Below are 20,666 nucleotides of genomic sequence, written 5' to 3' on the forward strand. Positions count from 1 at the left end.
CTTGAGGTTTTACTGCTGTGTTTTCTTTTAAGATTTTTATAGTTTTAGCTCTTATAATTAGGTCCATGATCCATTTTGAGTAAATTTTTGTATATGGTGTAAGGAAAGACACTAACTTGATTATTTTGTGTGTGGATGTCCAGTTGTCCCAGCACCATTTGTAGAAAGTACTGTTTTTTTCCCCATTGAATTGTCTTTGCGCCCAGTCAGTGATGATTTATTTACATGTTATTAAATTCAGTATCTGATTTTTCCCTTATCTTGTTTGACTTCTCAGTAGTATTGACACAGTTGACCATTCTGTTCTTCAAATATTCTACTCTCTTGGTTCACCTTTTACTTATCTTGCTGTCTTTTCAGTATTTATAGGTTCCTTATCTTCCACCAAGCTTCTCAGTGTTGGGTTTTCAGTGATTATGGCTGTGTAACAAATTAGCACAGAACTTAGTGGCATAAAACAATCATTTATGATGCTCATAGTTTCTTTGGGCCAGGAATTAAGACTGGGCAAAGCAGGGTCAGCTTATCTCTGTTCCAGGATGTCTGGGGCCTCAGGCTGGGACTGGTATCATCTGAAGGCCTTTGCCATTACATGTCAGGCAGTTGATAACAGCCATTGACTGGGAGCCTCAGCTGACACCCACATGAACCTGTCCATGTCCCAGAGGGAGGGGAATGGCAGAGGAAGGGGAGGAAAAGGAGAAAGGGGAGGAAGAGAGAGGAAGAGAGAAGAGAAAGCCAAGGGGAAGTCTTGTAGTCTTTTATGACCAAATCCCAGAAGTCACAGCATCACTCTTGCCACTTTTTTTTTTTTTCGTCAAAGTCTCATTCACATTCAAAGAAGGGAAAACAGATTCTGCCTCTTCACTTGGAACGGTAAAGTTCTTAAAGAGCATGTAGGACCAGAAATATTGCTGTGACCTTTTTTAGAGAAACAATCTGCCACCGTCTGTTCTGCCCGCACAATTCACATCCTTCCCACATGCAAAAAAATCACTCACCCTCCCCACAAAGTCTCCCAAAGTTTCATCCCTTAATGGCATCAGGCTCAGGCTTGAGGTTCAGGATCTCAGCGAGGTCAGGTCCAGGTGAGATTCCTTGGATATAATTTCTTGATGACAGCTCCTTGAATATAGTTCCATTTGATTTGAAAACTTGGGGACTAAAGAGGCATATTATCTACCCCCTTCCCCACTACTACCCAACATACAATGCGTATGTTGGGAAGGTACTTACTATTCCAAAAGGGGGAAAACAGGAGGCACATAGAAGTCACTGGTCCATAGTAGTTCTCTTTTTATGTTTTCTCTATGTGATCTATTCTATTTCCATAGTTTAAAAAAAAAATTTTTTTTTTTTTTGGCCACGGTTCGCGGCTTGTGGGATCTTAGTTCCCCCGCCAGGGATGGAACCCATGCCCCCTGCAGTGGAATTGCGGAGTCCTAACCACTGGACTGCCAGGGAATTCCCCTCTATTTCCATAGTTTTAAATCCCATCCATACATTCATGACTTCCAAATTTCCTGACATCTCTGAGCTCCACACTAAAATATATAATTAGCCATCTGACACCTTCACAAGGATATCTCACAGATTTTTCCAACTTAACATGGCTAAAATGAATTCTTATTTTCTACTTTACCCTTTTCCTCCACAAATCTGTCTTTTCCTGGTTTCTTCATCTAGGTGAATGATGCCACCATTCACCGAGTTGCTCAGACCAAAACCTTAGGACTCAGCCTCATTCCTTTCTGTCTCTCACCTCTACATACAGTAATCAGCAGGTTCTATATTTTCTTTCTCCAAAATCACTTTTTAAAAAAAATCTCACCTGGATTACAACAGTCTCCTTATTGGTCACCCTCCTTCATTCTTGCTGCTGTCCAATTTTCTTTGACACAGCAGTCAAAGTAGTATTTTAATTAATATGCCTGGTTATGACACTGTCTAGCTCACAATCTTCAGTTACTTCCCCCTGCATTTTGAGTAAAAGATCCATGTAACTGGCCTGTTCCTGTTCCTCTGACCTTATTCCTCACTACTTTCCCCCTTACCCACTATACTTTATCTTCTTTGGGCTTCTTCCGGTTCCTCAAACATACCAAGCTTTCAGAAAGGGCCTGTACACATGCTGTTTTCTCTGTCTGGAATATTCTCCCCCAGCTTCCCACTTCCACATAACTGCGTCTTTCTCATCCTTTGAGGTATGGCATTCCTGACTATTCTAAGTAGGTACTTCCCTTTAATACTTTCAATCCTATTTGTTTCCTTTATAAAACGTATCGCAATTTTAAGTTATATCCTCTCTGTTTACTTATCATCTGTCTCCCTAAGCCTCCCCAGGTCAGGGGCCATATCTGTATTATTCACCAGTGTATACTCAGTGCCTAGGTGACTGCCTACCATATTATATGCCCTCAACAAATATGTAGTGAATATTGTTTAAAGGTATAATTTTGTTTTGAGACAATGTTAATAATTAATAAGTAATTAGTAATAATTTAAAATGTGATGGTTCCTAATTCTTACTGAAATAGCCTTTTTTTTTTCTCTTTTAGTAACTGCCCTTCCTTTTTGGCTGCTGCTTTAGCCAGAGCCACATCAGATGAAGTCCTTCAGAGTGATCTTTCTGCACATTATATTCCAAAGGAAACCGATGGCACAGAGGGGACTGTGGGTAAGTACTTTTCTGCATTATTTGTTTTAAAATATTAAAATCTTCTCCTGTGTAGTGATTCACAGAAAATGTCTACAAAATACTATATCTAATTATGTTTACCCACTGGTTGATTTTAATAGTAGTAGCAAGAGAAAAAAAAGCAAAAAAATTTTTTTCAAACTAATCAATAAAAGTAGGGAAAAGAGGGAAAAATACAGGCATATTTTGAAACCACATGAAGGTAACTGGAGGGAGAGATTATCGTAACAGTATGTTATCATAAATAATACCTAGATAAATGGAGAGGTGACAGTTATGTAATGTGATTTAATTGCCTGGATCATTGTACATCTTTTTTCCAGGTAAATTATGAGGCTTTAATTATTAACGAAGGCATGTTTATTAATGTGTTAGCCTTATACATATTTGACAGACTAAAAAAATACCAATTGTTGTAAAAATTAGGGAATGGCTACTCAAAATTGTTGGGAATTTTAATATTTCACTGTTTGTTCTATTTTAAGCATTTGCCTTTAAACATGGTGCAGAAGGAACAAAGCGTATATTAATGAATCAGGACAGCTGGATTCCAGAGAATGTGAGGCAGATATAAAAATAAACATTCTTATTCTTCCTTTATCTCTCTAGATAATTTTTGACAGAAAACTGGCAAAGAAGGAATTCCTCTGCTTGTTTTTACTGAGAGTAATTGATTCACTTGGAACCAAATTGTTCCAGAGTCAAGTTGGATGGAATTCCTGCTGCAAAGCATTGGTCTTTCCTCTTGTACTGATGCATGAAGTAAAAGCCCTATAATGAAAAGATGAGGGAGATTAAATTCTGCTTCACTGCAGCCAGGGTGATGGCTGACTCAGCTCCAGCTCAGTACAGTGACATTAACGACTGATGAGTAATTTACAGCTGTGAGGGGGTGGACTGCTACTTTGGACAATTTTCTCTTTTTCGCACCCTTTTTAATTTAATTTTATTTTTCCATTTCAAGCAGCAATTATTTATATACTGATGTTCTTACACCACTACCTGCAGGAGAATACTTAACGTAGCAAGATGGAAGTGTTGCCCTACGTGCCTACTTTGGAAGAATTTTCTGAACCCCCATAAGATAGCGAAAGTGTAATTAAGGATTATTGTTTTGGTGGATATCATTGGTCATTCAGATTTCATATTTTCCCAAGAGACTACCCAGTAATGTCTCCGTGCCACTGCTGTGATTCAGAATGATCTATTATAGTTCCAGACTGTTTGCACGTCCTTCCTCTCTTTAACCCAAATCACTCAGTGTGAACTGCACTGAGGAGAATCTCTACAGGGCGTATTGTGTTTAGCCATACATCAGAGTGGGAAATGAGCATACTGAATAAGGCCTGCTGTCATTGTCTTAAAGGCACTGAAGTCCCCACTGAAATGCCCTTTGACTTTTCTCTTAGGTGTTTCCAAAAACAGACTTAAAGAAGAAAAATCCTTACCTTAAAGTTCTTTTTAATGTTTATGTCATCCCTAACAATGTTTGTTAAACAACCTTGCATTTCTGTTGGCAGACATAACTCCTGTCCAGAAAACCTAAAATCAATTTAAAATATACCAATGTAAAAATTAAAAACAAGAAGGTGAAAATGATCACTAATACAGAGGATATTAAAAGAAATTATGAAAACTTTGTGAAAATAAATTTGAAAACCTGGGTATCTTCTAGAAATATACAAGTTAACAAAACTTCACCTAAGAAGAAAGAAATTGAGAAGATTGTCAAAAAGGACAAAAGGCGTAGGTGATTCTACAGGTGAACATTTTCAAACAAGACAGATAATTCCATTGCTTTTTAAAATGAATTACCCAATTGCATAGGGAAAGAAGGAAAATTTGCACAGCATAACACTGATACCAAAACTTGCCTAAGACAAAACTAAAATAAGGAATGAGAGATAAGTCTTAGTAATCAATGTAAAAAATCTTAAGTGAAATATTTGTATATTGAGTACAACAATTCATTTAATGAGTATTTTATTGAGGGCTTACTATAGCTTAGCACTGTCCTGGGGAAACAGCAGTGAAAAAAACAAAAATATTGGGACATTTATTACATAATTTGTATATTAATAGGTCAAAAGAAAAAAACAGAATAATCTCTAAGGATGCCCAAAGAAGCATTTGATAAACTTCAATATTCATTCCTAATTTTTAAAATACACTTAATAGAGTAGAACTAGATGGATACATCTTGGACACTGTAGGACCAGATTTGGCTCAAACCAAAAACCTAGCAGGTATGCTTAAAGTATATACTAAAGAATTTTTTAGCTGCAAGTGACCGCTGGCTTCAGCAAAACAATTTACTGGCTCCCCTTCAGGTAAGGGCTACACAGCTAGATTCAAGGCTTCACATGATGTCATAAAGACCTGGCATTTCTCCAACCATCAGCTGTACTCTTTTTCATCTTGATTTTATTTTCAGGTTCCGTGGGATGGCAAAATGGCTGCTAGGAGCACCAGATGTTCATCTGCCCAGGTTCAAAACAAGCAGGAAAATAAGAGCGACTTTACTCAGTTGCTCCTACATAAATCACAGGATTCACTGTAATCAGCCCAGCTTAGGTTATTTCCCTTTCCTGAACGAATAACTGTGGCCAGAGGAATGTGGTTCCTAATTGGCTAGACCTGAATAACGTTTTACCCCTAGATGCACATGGACTGAGAGTAGAGAAGGAAATGTTCCTGGTAGAAAGAGGAATGTTTGCTAGGTGGCAAATAACACATGAAAACAAAGTTCTGACTCAGAGTAGCAAATAAATAAAATAACTAGGAATAAATTCAGTAAGAAATAAGAAGGACCTATGTTAAAACTCTATTGAGCAACAAACAAAGGATTTAAATTTATGAAACAGTATAACTTGTTCCCGAATAAGACTTAATATGAAAAAGAAGTCAATTTTTTCCCAAATAACTCTGTAAATTCAATATGATCCCAAACACAATGGCAACACAGTTCCCCCTCAAACTTTGACAAAATAATTAGTTCATCTGGAAGAATAAACATGTCAAACTACCCAATTGACGTCTTTTAAAGTTAAGAATGATAGGAAAATTAGTTCTCCTCATATTAAAGCACGTTATAAAGTTATAGTAATTTTTAAAGAATGGCGTCATTGTAGAAACAGTTGGAGAGATCAGTGAAGAAGAATTAACAACCAAGAAGCCTACAAATATTTTAATATTTTAGTGGTTATTAAAGTTTGCTTATTCATTTATTTAGTCAACATCTTGTGAGCTCCTGCTATCTGCTAGGTACTTACTATGACTGATCCAGGACAATTAAGACACAGTCTCTATCTGCTATCTAATTTGGGAAAAGTAGAGCATGGGTGTGAGTCAGATAGACTCACAGATAGACTCACATAGACTCACAGGCAGTACTCACTGAGAATGGTATTGCCTGTTTGTGAAATGTTCCAGAGACATAGAATGTAGCATATAGTCAATAAATGTTATACATTGTTTAAAACTGTGGTAAGAGCTATAATAGATGGTGTGATCAAAGACAGATCTAGTGGTCTACTGAATATCAGAGAAAGCTGGTATTGCTTCCCTTGATCAATTTAATCTGTCTACACCAGGGCTGTCCAGTAGACAGCACAATGATGGAAGTGTTCTCTACCTGCATTGTCCAATGTGGTAGCCAGTGGCCATATATAGTTACTGAGTACTTGAAATATAGCTAATGTGACCAAAAAACTGAATTTTAAATTTTATGTAATTTTAGTTAATTTAAAGTTAAATAGCCCCATGTAGCTAGTAAACTACCTGAATGGACAGTAGAGGTATATATACTAAGAGTCATATAAACAGTAATAATCAAACCAAAGTATGATATAATGTTTTATATTATTATCTGGGAATCTGGGAACTATCCTGGTAGTTAATATCAGTTATTTGTTTCACCCCACCCCATGCTCCCTCAAAGTTTCTGAATTCACTTACTGTTTTGCAGTCTTCTGTTGTGATTGAGTCAAATGCACACCCAAATGTAGGGTCTGGATTTGGGGGGATATGCTGTTGCAGAGACCAGATGGGTTGGAGAGATACAAATAGGTAATTGCTGGCTGAAAGAGACAGTCTCTGGTAACTGGTGCTTTAAACAGACAAACAGAAAGATTGGAGTTGCTAAATGTTGTGTTGTCTACTGGCCTCAGTTTTTCCCTCTTATACACACCTCCTCAGGTTGTGCTTGCTCTTTGAACTTCTTTTCTCTTTCAAATGTACCCCTGACTTTCGGTTATATAAAAATGTCAAAGGGGACAAAGTCACAAACATGGTTTGCCACCCTGTACTATGTTAATGAGAAAAAGAAAAGCAACAAAAACCTTGAGACCAGATTTCTGAGTATAGTCACTGAAAGAAGAATTCTGAATAAGAAAACAGGTAAAGTTACAGATTAAGGCAACAGCAGGGTAAAGAATAAAGAAATGGGAGTCTAAGTTCCCAGGCCATTCTAGAACACGTAATCTCTCTTCTTTGAGATTTGTGCTCTAGATCAGAAGAGGTATGTGCAACATGTGTGCCAATCTGGCACACGTTTTCTCAGGCTGTCAAGCTATATCTGATTGAGTAAAGTTAAAAAAAAATTTTTTTTGGAGAATTCTAAATATTTTTACTTGGGATGTAGGGGGACCCTCTAAAATACTGGCCTGAGATAACCTAATCTTCCCTTGGTTATTTCAACAGCTGCAATTTGAGTAGAGGATCGCTTGAGTGGAGATGATGTGAGATACAGTCTCTTCAGTACTATTCAGTGTTGCTTGAAAGGCTTACACACATGTCCATCCACTGAGGGATGCAAGGGAGCCTCAGAAGTGAGCTTAGTCTACTCCACTTAATGGGTCAAGTAGTAGACTTAATAGTCTAGGGTGAAGAATCGTCTGATTGCTATCTCTTTTCTTCTATCTAGGGTTATACACATAGACAGAATGTAAGCATGTTTTCCTTAGAGAAATATCAAACTTTTAGACTCATTTGTTAACCTCTTGGTTAAACTATTTAAGCTATTGCCTACCACTTTAATTTAAAAATACATCAGATAACAAAGATATATAATTTAGTTCTGAATTATAATCAGTTACAGGAAAGAAAAGTAAGGGAACTGGAGTGAGGTAAAGGAAAAGGTCAGGAAGAAAGAGAGAGACTTAAGACAAATGGTAATCAAAGTAAACTCTTCTTATTCGTGTTGTTTATAAATGAATGATCTGTTTTCATAAGGCTTTCATATTCCAATTAGTTGGATGACCACTGTTCATATTTGAGTCATTCTTCTAAGCACAGGGGGCTTGGGTTTCCAGATGATAACCTTGGCAGCCAAACAGAAGTGCTCTGAACTAGATGGTGTTGCCAGAGCACTTCACCGGCTGGAAGAACTCCAGCCTAGGAATAGATCAGCCCTGCTCAGAGGTTTTCTCCTCATGACATAAGGATATCTTAGTGGCAGCTGCTGGCTGATGGTTTTCTCCTAGATAGGTTGTCATTTTCTCTCTTCAGCAGCAACATTTCGCTTCTCTTGAGAAGGAGGAGCTTCTTCTATTAAGGAGGAGCTTGACCAAGGTGACCTACTTTGGTCTTTACCAAGCAGGCAAGTGAAAAGCAGTTTTACAAGGGTCTTCACTGGGGGTTTCTGTTTCTTTCACAGAGATTGAGACAGTGAAATTGGCCCGTTCTGTCTTCAGTAAACTACACGAGGTTTGCTGCAGCTGGGTGAAAGACTTCCCTCTCCGCAGGAGACCCCAGCTTTATTATGAGACATCAATCCATGCCATCAAAAACATGCGCAGGAAAATGGAGGACAAACATGTCTGCATTCCTGACTTCAATATGCTCTTCAACCTAGAGGTAAAGGGCACTTCTGAAGTGTCAGTGAGATTTGGAAAGCAAAACACCACCACAGGCCTGTTTTCTACCGAGAGAACTTCTAATATGCTGTAGTAATATCTCTGATAGGTTCGAATAGGACTAAGGGCAAAGTGGCACAAATTTGCTTCCATTAGTTGAAAGGAAAGGAACTATTTTACGTTGTGTTTTTTTTTTAACATCTTTATTGGGGTATAATTGCTTTACAATGGTGTGTTAGTTTCTGCTTTATAACAAAGTGAATCAGTTATACATATACATATGTTCCCATATCTGTTCCCTCTTGCGTCTCCCTCCCTCCCACCCTCCCTATCCCACCCCTCCAGGCTGTCACAAAGCACCGAGCCAATATCCCCGTGCCATGCGGCTGCTTCCCACTAGCTATCTACCTTACTACGTTTGTTAGTGTGTATATGTCCATGACTCTCGCTTGCCCTGTCATAGCTCACCCTTCCCCCTCCCCATAACCTCAAGTCCCTTCTCTAGGAGGTCTGCGTCTTTATTCCTGCCTTACCCCTAGGTTCTTCATGACATTTTTTTTTTTTCTTAAATTCCATATATATGTGTTAGCATACGGTATTTGTCTTTTTCTTTCTGACTTACTTCACTGTGTATGACAGACTCTAGGTATTTTACGTTATTTTGAATCGGTAATGCATTCACATGGTTTAGAATTGGAAAATAAAAATCCCTCTCTTATCCTTGTCTCTCAGACACTTCATATCCCCTCCACGGAGGCAAGCAAAGTTACCAGACCTTGTGTAACCTTCCAGAGACATTCTATAAACATATAAACAAAAAAGAAAGCTGTTATATCTCAATAAAGCTGTTTTTAAAAGGAACCTATTTCTATAGTATAATCAAACGTTGTCTATTAAGTTCCCACATTACTATGTTTCTGAAGCAACACAAAACACAAACATAAAAGAATAAATTTAAGACTAAGACAGTTTTCTGATCTCATGTGACTTTACTTTTTAAATCTTGGTTTCTGAGATAGGAAAGTAGCTGGAATTGCATTTCATGAATCTCTGTGACTGACAAATTGGATCATATGAGCCTTGTCAATTTAATAACCATTTTCTTATCTTCCTCTTTTTTTTCTATTATGTTAATGCAAACAGATGTAGGTTTGTTTCCTATGCCTGTCACTTGCCGCTTTTCCTCACTCAAGTCCATAACTTAAAAATTACAATGTAGTGATTTATACAAAGCACACTGTTTCCTTCATTTAGCAGCTAACTTTAAATTTTAGCTGACTGTCAAGGTCTGGTAAGCAGTGATGGTGGGCTGGTAATTGGTGCTTACGTTACAAGAAAGATCAGCTAATACCACACCCGTGCAAATGTAACCCCTAAAGGCCGTACTGTGATAAACAGCCCTTAAATCACTGCACCCACTTGAAGATTATACTCAGGTTTGAGGGCATCATGGCCGTTTGTTGACCTGGTTGGTTTTCATTTTGCCTCAAAAATCAACCCAAAGGCCTCACTCAGAAAGGAGCGCTTTGCTGTAGTGAAACAGACCTTGAGGGCAATTTGGGAACATATATTTAGACCCTTATAAATTTTCACACCCTTTTTAAATTTTTTTATTTATTTATTTTTGGCTGCGCATGTGCTTTCTCTAGTTGCGGCGAGCGGGGGCTACTCTTCGTTTTGGTTTGCCGGCTTTGCGGGCTTCTCATTGCGGTGGCTTCTCTTGTTGCGGAGCACAGGCTCTAGGCGCACGGGCTTCAGTAGTTGTGGCGCATGGGCTTAGCTGCTCCACGGCATGTGGGATCTTCCCGGACCAGGGCTCGAACCCGTGTCCCCTGCATTGGCAGGCGGATTCTTAACCACTGCACCACCAGGGTAGCCCCTCACACCCTTTGATTTGATAATTTCACTTTTTTAAAAAAAATATTTTATGTATTTAATTTTGGCTGCATTGGGTCTTCATTGCTGCGTGCGGGCTTTCTCTAGTTGCGGTGAGTGGGGGCTACTCTTCGTTGTGGTGTGCAGGCGTCTCATTGCGGTGGTTTCTCTTGTTGTGGAGCACAGGCTCTAGGCTCACAGGCTTCAGTAGTTGTGGCTCACGGGCTCTAGAGCGCAGGCTCAGTAGTCGTGGCGCATGGGCTTAGTTGCTCTGTGGCAAGTGGGATCTTCCTGGTCCAGGGCGCGAACCCGTGTCCCCTGCATTGGCAGGTGGATTCTTAAGCACTGCGCCACCAGGGAAACCCGATAATTTCACTTTTACTTTTAGAAGGTAAAAGAAATGCAGGAAATTCTTACATGTTTTGTTTGACATAAATGTTTTACACAACATAGTCACTAATAAAAAACTGGAAATGATCTAAGTCATATATAGGAAATGATTACTATGATATGCTCGTAAGATGTATAGTACTTATCCATTTAAATACTTAATGACTTGGGGGAAATGCTAATGATAAGGCAAATAACAAAAAGCAGGATATAAAATTTTATGTACATTATGATTCTAATTTTATTTTATTAAAAATTTACATTTATAGAAAAAAGACTGGTTATCTGTGGATGGTGGGATTAGAGATATTTATTTCCTTCTGTACACTTCTTATTAGTCCAAGTAAACATACATTATCTTTTTTTAAAAACTGAAGTATAGTTGATTTACAGTGTTGTGTTAGTTTCTGGTGTACAGCAAGGTGATTCAGTTATTTTATATGAATATATATATATATATATATATATATGTATTCTGAAGAATACATATATATATTCTTTTTCACATTCTTTTCCATTATGCCTTATTATAGGGTATTGAATATAGTTCCCTGTGCTAAACAGTAGGACCTTGTTGTTTATCAGTTTTATGTATTTTAGTTTGTATCTGCTAGTCCCAACCTCCTAGTTTATTTTTCCCCACCCACTTTCCCCTTTGGTAACCATAAGTTTGTTTTCTATGTCTGTGAGTCTGTTTCTGTTTCATAAATAAGTTCATTTGTGTCATATTTTAGATTCTACATATAAGTGATATATGGTATTTGTCTTTCTGTCTGACTTCACTTAGTATGATAATCTCTAGGCCCATCTGTGTTGCTGCAAATGGCATTATTTCATTCTTTTTTACGGCTGAGTAATATTCCATTACACACACACACTCACACACATACCACATCTTCTTTATTCATTCATCTGTCGATGGACATTTAAGTTGCTTCCATAGACATACATTATCTTTATAACAGGGAAGACATCAGTATTTTTTTTAAAGAGATCCACTTGGCTCCTTTGTTTCTTCTGATGTTATATTGTTTAAGAATCTCCTCACCAATCTCACATTGTTTAAAGTTACATTCTCATGCCCACATAAAGCTATTATTGCCCTCTTCCTCTTTGTGATGATCCCATATCAGCCCACTCATCATTTAAAAACTGCTTGGATGAATTGGGAGATTGGGATTGACATATATACACTAATCTGTATAAAATGGATAACTAATAAGAACCTGCTGTATAAAAAAATAAATAAAATTCAAAAATTCAAAAAAACCCCAAAACCAAAAAAACTGCTTGGACATGCAGTTTTTCAATTTTACCCTTATCCTGCCAATTGAGCTATTTAAAAATGAGTACATTAAAAAAAATTTACTCTATTTATTTTAAATAAGAATTTTTTATCGAGGTATTTTGATTTATAATTAGTTTCAGGTGTGCAATATAGTGATTCAGAATTTTTATAGATTATAGTCCATTTAAAGTTATTATAAAATATTGGCTGTATTCCCTGTGCTATACATTATATCCTTGTAGCTTATTTATTTTATATATAGTCATTTGTGTCTCTTAATCCCCTACCCTTACATTGCCCCCACCCACTTCCCTCTCCCCTTGGTAACCACTAGTTTGTTCTCTGTATCTGTGAGCCTATTTCCATTTTGTTATATTCATTTCTTTTATTTAGATTGCACATACAAGTGATAACATACAGTATTTGTCTTTCTCTGTCTGACTTGTTTCACTAAACCTAATGCCCTCCAAGTCTACCCATGTTGTTGCAAATAGCAAAATTACATTCTTTTTTATGGCTGAGTACTATTCTATTTTGTGTGTGTGTGTATGTGTATACATACACACCACATCTCTTTATCCCTTTTTAAAGATTGAAGTATAGTTGATTTACATTATAATGTGTTTCAAGTGTACAGCATAATGATTCAGTATTTTTACAGATTATATTCCATTAAAAGTTATTAGAAGAATAATGGCTATAATTCCCTGTACTATATAATATATCCTTGTTGCTTTTTTATTTTATACATAGTAGTTTATATCTCTGAATCCTATATCCCTATCTCACCCCTCCCCTCTTCCCACTCCCCACTGGTAACCACTAGTTTGTTTTCTATATCTGTGAGTCTGCTTCTGTTTTATTATATACGTTTGTTTGGTTTATTTTTTAGATTCTACATATAAGCGATATCACATAGTATTTGTCTTTCCCTGTTTGACTTATTTCACTAAGCATAATATTCTCTAGGTCTATCTGTGTTGCTGCAAATGGCAGAATTTCTTTTTTATGGCTGGATAATATATATCTATTTCACATCTTCTTTATCCACTCATCTATTGATGGACACTTGGGTTGTTTCCTTATCTTGGCAATTGTAAATAGTGCTGCTATGAACATTGAGATGCATGTATCTTTTTGAATTAGTGTTTTTGTTTTTTCTGGATATATACCCAGGAATGGAATTGCTGGATCATACGGTAGTTCTATTTTTAGTTTTTTGAGGAACATCCATATTGTTTTCCACAGTGGCTGCATCAATTTACATCCCCATCAACAGTGTAGGAGGTTCCCTTTTCTCTACATTCTTTCCAGCATTTGTTACTTGTGTTCTTCCTGATGATGGCCATTCAGATAGGTGTGAGGTGATATCTCTTTGTTCTTTTGATTTGCATTTCTCTGATAATTAGCGATGTTGAGCATCTTTTCATATGCCTGTTAGTCATCTGTGTATCTTCTTTGGAAAAATGTCTGTTCAGGTCTTCTGCCCATTTTTTTTGATTGGGTTATTTGGGTTTTTTTGATATTGACTCGTATGAACTATTTATATATATATAAATATATTTATATTTTATATATTTAATGTTTTTAACATATTATATATATTTTAATATAGTTTGGATATTACCCCCTTGTCGAAAAATGAGTACTTCTTTAGTACAAGGTAGAAATTCTACATGTCAGAGTTTTTTTCTAAAGAGTTCTGTTTATCAATGTCATCTTCAGTGGCATTATAGATGGTTTGATTATATTGCTAAATTAACTAGTTGTAATAATCTGTATTAGATATAGATTTCATAACATTAGGTTGTATCGTTACTCTATGGACATTTATATTTGGTACTTTTGTAAATGTAATAGTTCGTTTCAAAAGAACTTTTTCAAAGCACAAATATACCTGTTGTTTTAGTATATTTTAGTAGTCCTTCCAAATCCCCATGAGATACCAACTCATCCCTACCTAATAGATGAAAAAACAAGCACAAGAAAATTATATGCTTTACTTTGTATATTTTATTCACTTTGAATGACAGGGCCTGGACTCAACTCTCCAAGAGCCCAAGGAAGAAGTCAAAGCTTCCAAATGAAAATTATTACATAGTGTTGCCTAAAAGGAGCCCAGAACTCAGTGAGAGTTCAGTGAGTTACAGATCTCCTAAGTGAGCCAGAGCTGAGATTTAAACACCTGAGTTGAAGAGAAAGAAAAAACTAAGTACTTAATGAGTTAAAGGTACTCTTGTGATTAGGCTTCCGTTGTCAAGACAAATCACAGGTTTGGAAGACTCTCTTCTGGCAGTTGCCACAGGGCTTCAAGCAGAGGGTGAGCTAGGAAATGTGAAGCTACATCTTGAATTAGGGGATTAGGTAAAGACATAGACATATGATGTGGTTCAAGTTTGGGTAACCAATTTAGAGACTGTGTTATTATTATTATTTTTTTTTGTGGTACGCGGGCTTCTCACTGTTGTGGCCTCTCCCGTTGCGGAGCACAGGCTCCGGACGCGCAGGCTCAGCGGCCATGGCTCACGGGCCCAGCCGCTCCGCGGCATGTGGGATCTTCCCCCACCAGGGCACGAACCCGCGTCCCCTGCATCGGCAGGCGGGCTCTCAACCACTGCGCCACCAGGGAAGCCCAAGACTGTGTTATTTATGGTGAGAATACAGTGTGACCATGAATGATTTATGAAGGTGATATTATAGTTTAGAAGTATGTGTATGCTCTCATTTTCTCTGTGTATTTTAAACAATCTAACATAATTGGCCTTGTGCTTGGAAGGCCAGTTATTTCCTATTGTTCTCAGTTTCTGATTTTATTAAAGTACTTTCCTTTTGACAAAAATCCTCAATCCAGAACAGCCTTTGCTTTAATTCCTCCTCATAGCTTTTCTTTCTCCCCCTCCCCACAACTTATAACAGCAACTTTGAAGCCAGTGTATGTAGGTGGTTTCCATGGTACAAGACAACAGCTTTCACAGTGAGAGAGGGCGCTTCAGCCTGAGCTAATTGGGCATGATGTGTTCCAGTGTTCTGGTGTGTAAACACAGATGCCCTAATGTTGCAGGTATTTTAGCATTTGATCAGGCACGTCAGAAAAGGGAAACATTTAGTCTCATTATCTGGGTGACAAAGCAGTGGAGGAGGATGGGCAGCAGTGCGGGGGACTGGCTCATTTGAGTCATGCTATACCTAACTCCCTTAACTGTTTCTGTGTTCCTATTGACAGGACCAGGAAGAACAAGCTTACTTTGCAGTGTTTGATGGCCATGGGGGAGTGGACGCTGCCATTTATGCCTCCATTCACCTGCATGTTAACTTAGTACGCCAGGAGATGTTCCCCCATGATCCTGCTGAGGCCCTGTGCCGGGCCTTCCGGGTCACTGACGAGCGGTTTGTACAGAAGGCAGCCAGGGAGGTATGCCGTTTCCACATAAATTCCAGCCATGATGCATTAGCTGAGATCTACTTGTTCTGCGGTTAAAAGGCTATTTTGGATTTTCTCTTGTGGTAGACATTATTTAAAGCTCTCTTCCAAACTATATTCTTGACACACAGTATTGGATTGTTGTAGTTCTGACTCTCTCTTTAGGAATAGATTTAGTGGGGTGCTAGGATGTACTGTATAGAAACTCCCAAGCTATAATTTTCTAGAAAGCCAGTCCATTGCTGGATTTGGCAGGTGACTTTTATCTTATTCACCATTGCCTGTCAGGTTCACACCAGGACCATCTCTCTAAGCAGACTTTTGCTGACAAAATCTGGATATGGTGATTAAAACAGTGGTCTGTAAAAGAGAAACAGAAGCTGGGATTTCTCGATACAGCTGGTTCTAAATGGGTCGGCAGTGTTTTGCTGTGTATCTCTTGAACAAAGTTTTGTTTGGAGAGAGTAAATCCTTAGATGATCCTTGAACTGATTTTCTCTTAACAGGAAGAAAGGTCAGAGCTCATGTCCTAATTTCTTAAGGTTAATCAGACCTAAGGTTTTACTCTGAATGAACGACAGGGGCTCTAAATTAAGATCTAAAAGTAAAAATTTTGATCTATTATCATTCTGGGCATTGGTACACAATTAACTACAGGACTCTATCTTCATTTCCAACTAGGGACTAACAGAAAGAGAATAACTTTTAATTTTAAAAAGTAATTGCAGAATTGTATACACACAGAAAATAAGATTCCTGCCCTATGACTTACACATTATTAACTCTTTTTGAAATGGACTTGGAGAGAACAGGGTAATCACTGAATCTTTTTCTTTGATCTCATAGTTATGCTACACAGCAACAGTGGGGTTTGGAATTAATGAAGCAATAATTCAGAACTACTTGGTGTTAAGCAAGGGCAATATTCTCTATCTCCCCACCTGCACCCCAGGTTTAGATTAATATGCAGATCCAACAATAGTAACCACTGTGGTCTGCAAATAGAGGTGGGGCTAGAAGACAAAATACAGTCGTTGACCTCAGACTTTGCCAGTCTCTGGAGGTCCGGCATTGCTTGGTTCTGCCTGTCTTGGAGCTGCCGGCTGTCATCATTCTGACTGAGGACAAGACCTGGCCCCTGAGAGGTGATCTGTAAATCATGAACGTGAAACTAAGAGAATCACCTTGTCTTCTTCATCCTCCGTTCTATCCCTTTTAGACTCTGTGTCCTCAAAATCATGGCTTTTTTTTCTGACCGTGTTCACCTCATTTGCTTTGCCAATGATCCTAGTGTCTCTTAGTCTTGCCAACAGTTCTCGTGAATAATTTAGGTTTGTCTCAGCAGTTACTTTTCTCCTTGTGCTTCCATGTGCTGCTAACTGCTGGGAAGAAAGTAGCTATTCCTGTTGTGCAGCAGCCCTGCCTCCTGTTCTCTCAGGGGCATATGTACTGAAGTGTCTTTATCGTGTGTTCCAGGGGGCTGAGGTTTTGAACATTCTGTGTGGGAAGACATTTTATTGGTGGGTGAGGATTTATAACAAACTTTCCCTATATAGGGAAAATGAGAAGTTGTTTTCTTATTGGATACAAGGGGCCTTCTACCATCTTGACGCATTGGTTCTAATTTAGGCCAAGTCCTTAGTAACAGAAAGTCATGCTCGTTTGGTAGTGACTCATGTCAAATGGAGATGTCATTTTAGGACAGTAGTATCAAGTACATTAAGTACAGTGGTACTGAGCTATTGTGATGAAATTCCAGGCTGTTTGTTTTTTTATGCAATGTTCTGAAAGCAAAGGTCCCTAAAATTACTGTAGGAGATTTTATTTTTGTTTTTTAAAGGTACAAGCAACTTAGCACTCCAGGGGATGTATGTAATCTCTTGGCTCCTGTTTTAATATCCAGAGTATGGAAGCATTTGTTGTGTACACACCAGATGCTTTGTATGTTATTTTGTGAAGCCAGGACTCTCCCCCTGAACAAAACAGAGACCAGAGTATGGAAATCTTTACTCTAAGGATTGATATAGTGGCTTAGCACTGGACTAGGAGGAGAAAATTTCAGTTCTGTTCTAATCAGTTACCTGATCTTGGGCAAGTCACATAACCTGCCACAGTACCTGTGTATAAAATGGAATTGATAATTGTCTCTGCCTTGCACATCACAGATAAAATGGTCTGTATGTGTGTGTGCACATATGAACACATACAAGCACATAAGAATGCATTGAGAAATGGGAAGTGCTATTTGTGAAATCGAGCTATTAGTAGTCTAGCTTCCAACTGAAAAGTCTGTATTACCTATAAATTGCTTCTCAATGAGAATTTGCTGTCTACTTATTTTTAGTGACTCTTATTTAAATTACTTTCAGAGCTTAAGATGCGGGACCACAGGAGTGGTGACTTTTATCAGAGGCAACATGCTACATGTGGCCTGGGTAGGTGATTCCCAGGTTATGCTTGTGAGAAAGGGCCAAGCTGTTGAACTAATGAAGCCACACAAACCGGACAGAGAGGTAAGTATGGTCTGTTCTGTTAGGGCACATGCCACAAAGGCAGTCTTCTAGTCACGGATTTTCACTTACAATTATCACCATTATCTCAGTAACCATGCCCACCTTCCAAAGGAATAATAAAGAGAACCCTTTCCAGGAAGCTGATGAGTATTATATCTGTTGTTTACTGTTAAGGTAGATGAATAAATCCTGAATCCAGTTATTTGCTTCTTTCTATTACATTACTGTACAGGACGAAAAGCAGCGAATTGAGGCCCTTGGAGGTTGTGTAGTCTGGTTTGGTGCCTGGAGGGTGAATGGAAGTCTGTCGGTCTCCAGAGCTATTGGTAGGAAAAACCGATTAATTTTTGTTTCTCCAAACTTCCTTTACCAGAACACTGTCTTATATTAATCTGATACAACAAGGGAACCTGAGAAGATAACAGATTTTCAGAGTGCTTATTACTGTTTAAAATAACATTTGGATAATGCTTCTTTTAATTAATTATTTAACCTACTCATTTATATAAATTCCATTCTTAAAAGAACTATATTAAGAAATGTTCTCTTACAAGTTTCTTTTTTTAATGGAAGCCTTTAATCTTTAGCATACAAATCTGCTTAAAACCACAGTGATTTTCATTCCATTTTGGGTCATACTTAGCTTAAATCAGTACTTTCCATAAAATAGAAGCTTCCCCCCCATATTTTACCTTGCTTATATCTTTAATTTTTTCAGTGAATTCTAAAATAACACAAATAATGTGTTTTTTAGATGAAAACAATTTTTACTATATTAAAATTAGAAAACTAATTTTACTGTATGTGGAATATAGTAATTTGTCAGATAACCCTGGGGTTTCAGCGAATCTGCTTCCCTGGACCTAAATTCTTTGAAAGAAGGGGAAGTCGATAAAACTCTTTGTCTAAAATTGAGAGAGTAAACAGCTAGGCTGTCTGGACAGAATGCAAAGGTGTGGTTCAAAGCATTGGGCTGTAGTGCTGTTTCTGTCTGTTTCACTTTTGCACCTGGGTCTGTTGCTTTAGGCTTCATGGCTCAGCTCCACTTTATGTGTTTTTAAAAAGAACAAATCAATGTGCATGTGTCTATATGGGTGGTATGCATATATGCATATAAACTGCAGTTCTCAGTCACTGCCTCCTAAATAAATGAAGTAGTTTGACATAGGGATAACATGGACAAATGGAATTGAGGTCTAATCCCCAAATTTTGCTTATCATTACCAAAATATTCCAGGAACATTAACAAAATCTCAAAGGACTGATTTCAGTTTCACCACTGATGTGATTTCCCTCCTACTCTTTGGGAAGGTGCTGGCAAGCTGTGAAGTGGCCCAAATGGGAGCAGCAGAGGCTGAGAGAGAAGGAGGAAGCTCAAAGATTCTGCAGTACCTCTTGAAAAACTGAGAGCTGGCTTTACCTTAGACTGAGGGACTTATTAGGAACTCTGGAATAAGGCCAAAAGGGAGAAATTTCTGATTTCTAAAACACACCCTCAAATAGAATTATTTTTGACAACTCCAACCAAAGACCTCTTCTCTTGATCTGTCTTTGTCCGAGTATTTAGAAGTAACTTTAATGCTTGTTATAGAACCAACTTTATACTAGAGGATACTTATCATTTCTTGCTTCTAAAAATATGACACAAGGGGGAAAAGCAGGGAAAGAATGTCCTTGAATAAGTGACAATCTAAGAGAAAACCAGGCTGACTTCATAGAGGAAGTGACTTCTGAAGTGGACATGGAGGATAGTATGCAGAGAAGGACATCCCAGGTATGGCAAATACAAACACATGGGCATCTCAAAGGGCATGTCTTGTTTTAGGAACAGTGACAAGTGCAGGAGGCTGGGGCAGAGGGTGGGAGTGGGAAGAGATAAGTGTTGGCACCAGAGTACAAAGGGGCTTAAATGCCAGGCTAAGTGTCTGGACTTTGTCAGGTGAATAAGATGAGGGCCCATGTGGCCAGGTTTGTATTTATAAATATTTGTAATAATTATGGAAGACGAACTAGAGTAGAAAGCCTAGATGAGAGGTCATTCAGGAGGCTGTTGATACTACTTGTTTCAGAGATAGGACAGCTAAAAAAGGGATACAGAGGAGGGTATAAATTGCTGAGACAGAAACGACAGTTTGTGGGGGAAGAGGAAAGTTAACTTCCAGGTTTCGGACTTGTGTGACTGAGAAGACGATAAAACATTTGTAATAAAGCAGCAGCAGCAGTTTGGGAGTGGGGAGGAGGGCAGATAATGAGTTCATTTTGGACATATTTTATACTCTAGGTGCCTGTGGGATGTCTTGGAAGAGATAATTTATATGCAATTGGAAATACAGATCTGGACCTGAGCAGAGTTCTGAGTTAGAGATAGAGATATGGGAATTCACCCCATTTTGGCAATAATATTAGCAACCTGTGAAGTGATATATGTGTGTGTATATATATATTAGTTGAAACTACAGGAATGGATGACATTGCCCAGGAATATTTAGTGTGAAGAGAGACCAAGGATGAGACTCATTACTTGTAGAATAACATGAAGTCATGCTCTCTGGGTTTGTATCTTGGCTCTGCCACTTTACCAACTGTGGGTCTTGAGAAATTTACCGCACTTCTCTGTATCTGTTTG

At 38.1% G+C, this 20,666-nt stretch overlaps 2 protein-coding genes across 7 annotated transcripts in view; one reads left to right on the forward strand and one right to left on the reverse strand.

Moving 5' to 3' along the window:
* Positions 1–20,666, forward strand: part of PPM1E (protein phosphatase, Mg2+/Mn2+ dependent 1E) — a 187,697-nt gene that overhangs the window by 162,343 nt on the left and 4,688 nt on the right. Inside the window, exons 2-6 of one of the 2 annotated variants that reach the window (XM_067714085.1) lie at positions 2,559–2,677; positions 8,355–8,554; positions 15,330–15,518; positions 17,897–18,040; positions 18,273–18,366. In XM_067714085.1, coding sequence (XP_067570186.1) covers positions 2,559–2,677; positions 8,355–8,554; positions 15,330–15,518; positions 17,897–18,040; positions 18,273–18,366 — 746 coding nt within the window. The remainder of the gene's footprint in view (positions 1–2,558; positions 2,678–8,354; positions 8,555–15,329; positions 15,519–17,896; positions 18,041–18,272; positions 18,367–20,666) is intronic. The other variant, XM_067714086.1, reaches the window with a different exon arrangement.
* TRIM37 (tripartite motif containing 37) overlaps positions 3,110–20,666 on the reverse strand; it is a 155,689-nt gene continuing 138,132 nt past the window's right edge. Inside the window, exons 26-27 of one of the 5 annotated variants that reach the window (XM_067714083.1) lie at positions 4,147–4,240; positions 3,110–3,469 (exon numbers count right to left, since the gene is read on the reverse strand). In XM_067714083.1, the coding sequence (XP_067570184.1) occupies positions 3,374–3,469; positions 4,147–4,240 (190 nt within the window). In that variant the 3' untranslated portion in view covers positions 3,110–3,373. The remainder of the gene's footprint in view (positions 3,470–4,146; positions 4,241–20,666) is intronic. The other 4 variants (XM_067714078.1, XM_067714079.1, XM_067714081.1 and 1 more) reach the window with 4 other exon arrangements.

This window comes from Pseudorca crassidens, chromosome 19 (assembly GCF_039906515.1).
Source record: "Pseudorca crassidens isolate mPseCra1 chromosome 19, mPseCra1.hap1, whole genome shotgun sequence".
Classification (NCBI taxonomy): domain Eukaryota; kingdom Metazoa; phylum Chordata; class Mammalia; order Artiodactyla; family Delphinidae; genus Pseudorca; species Pseudorca crassidens.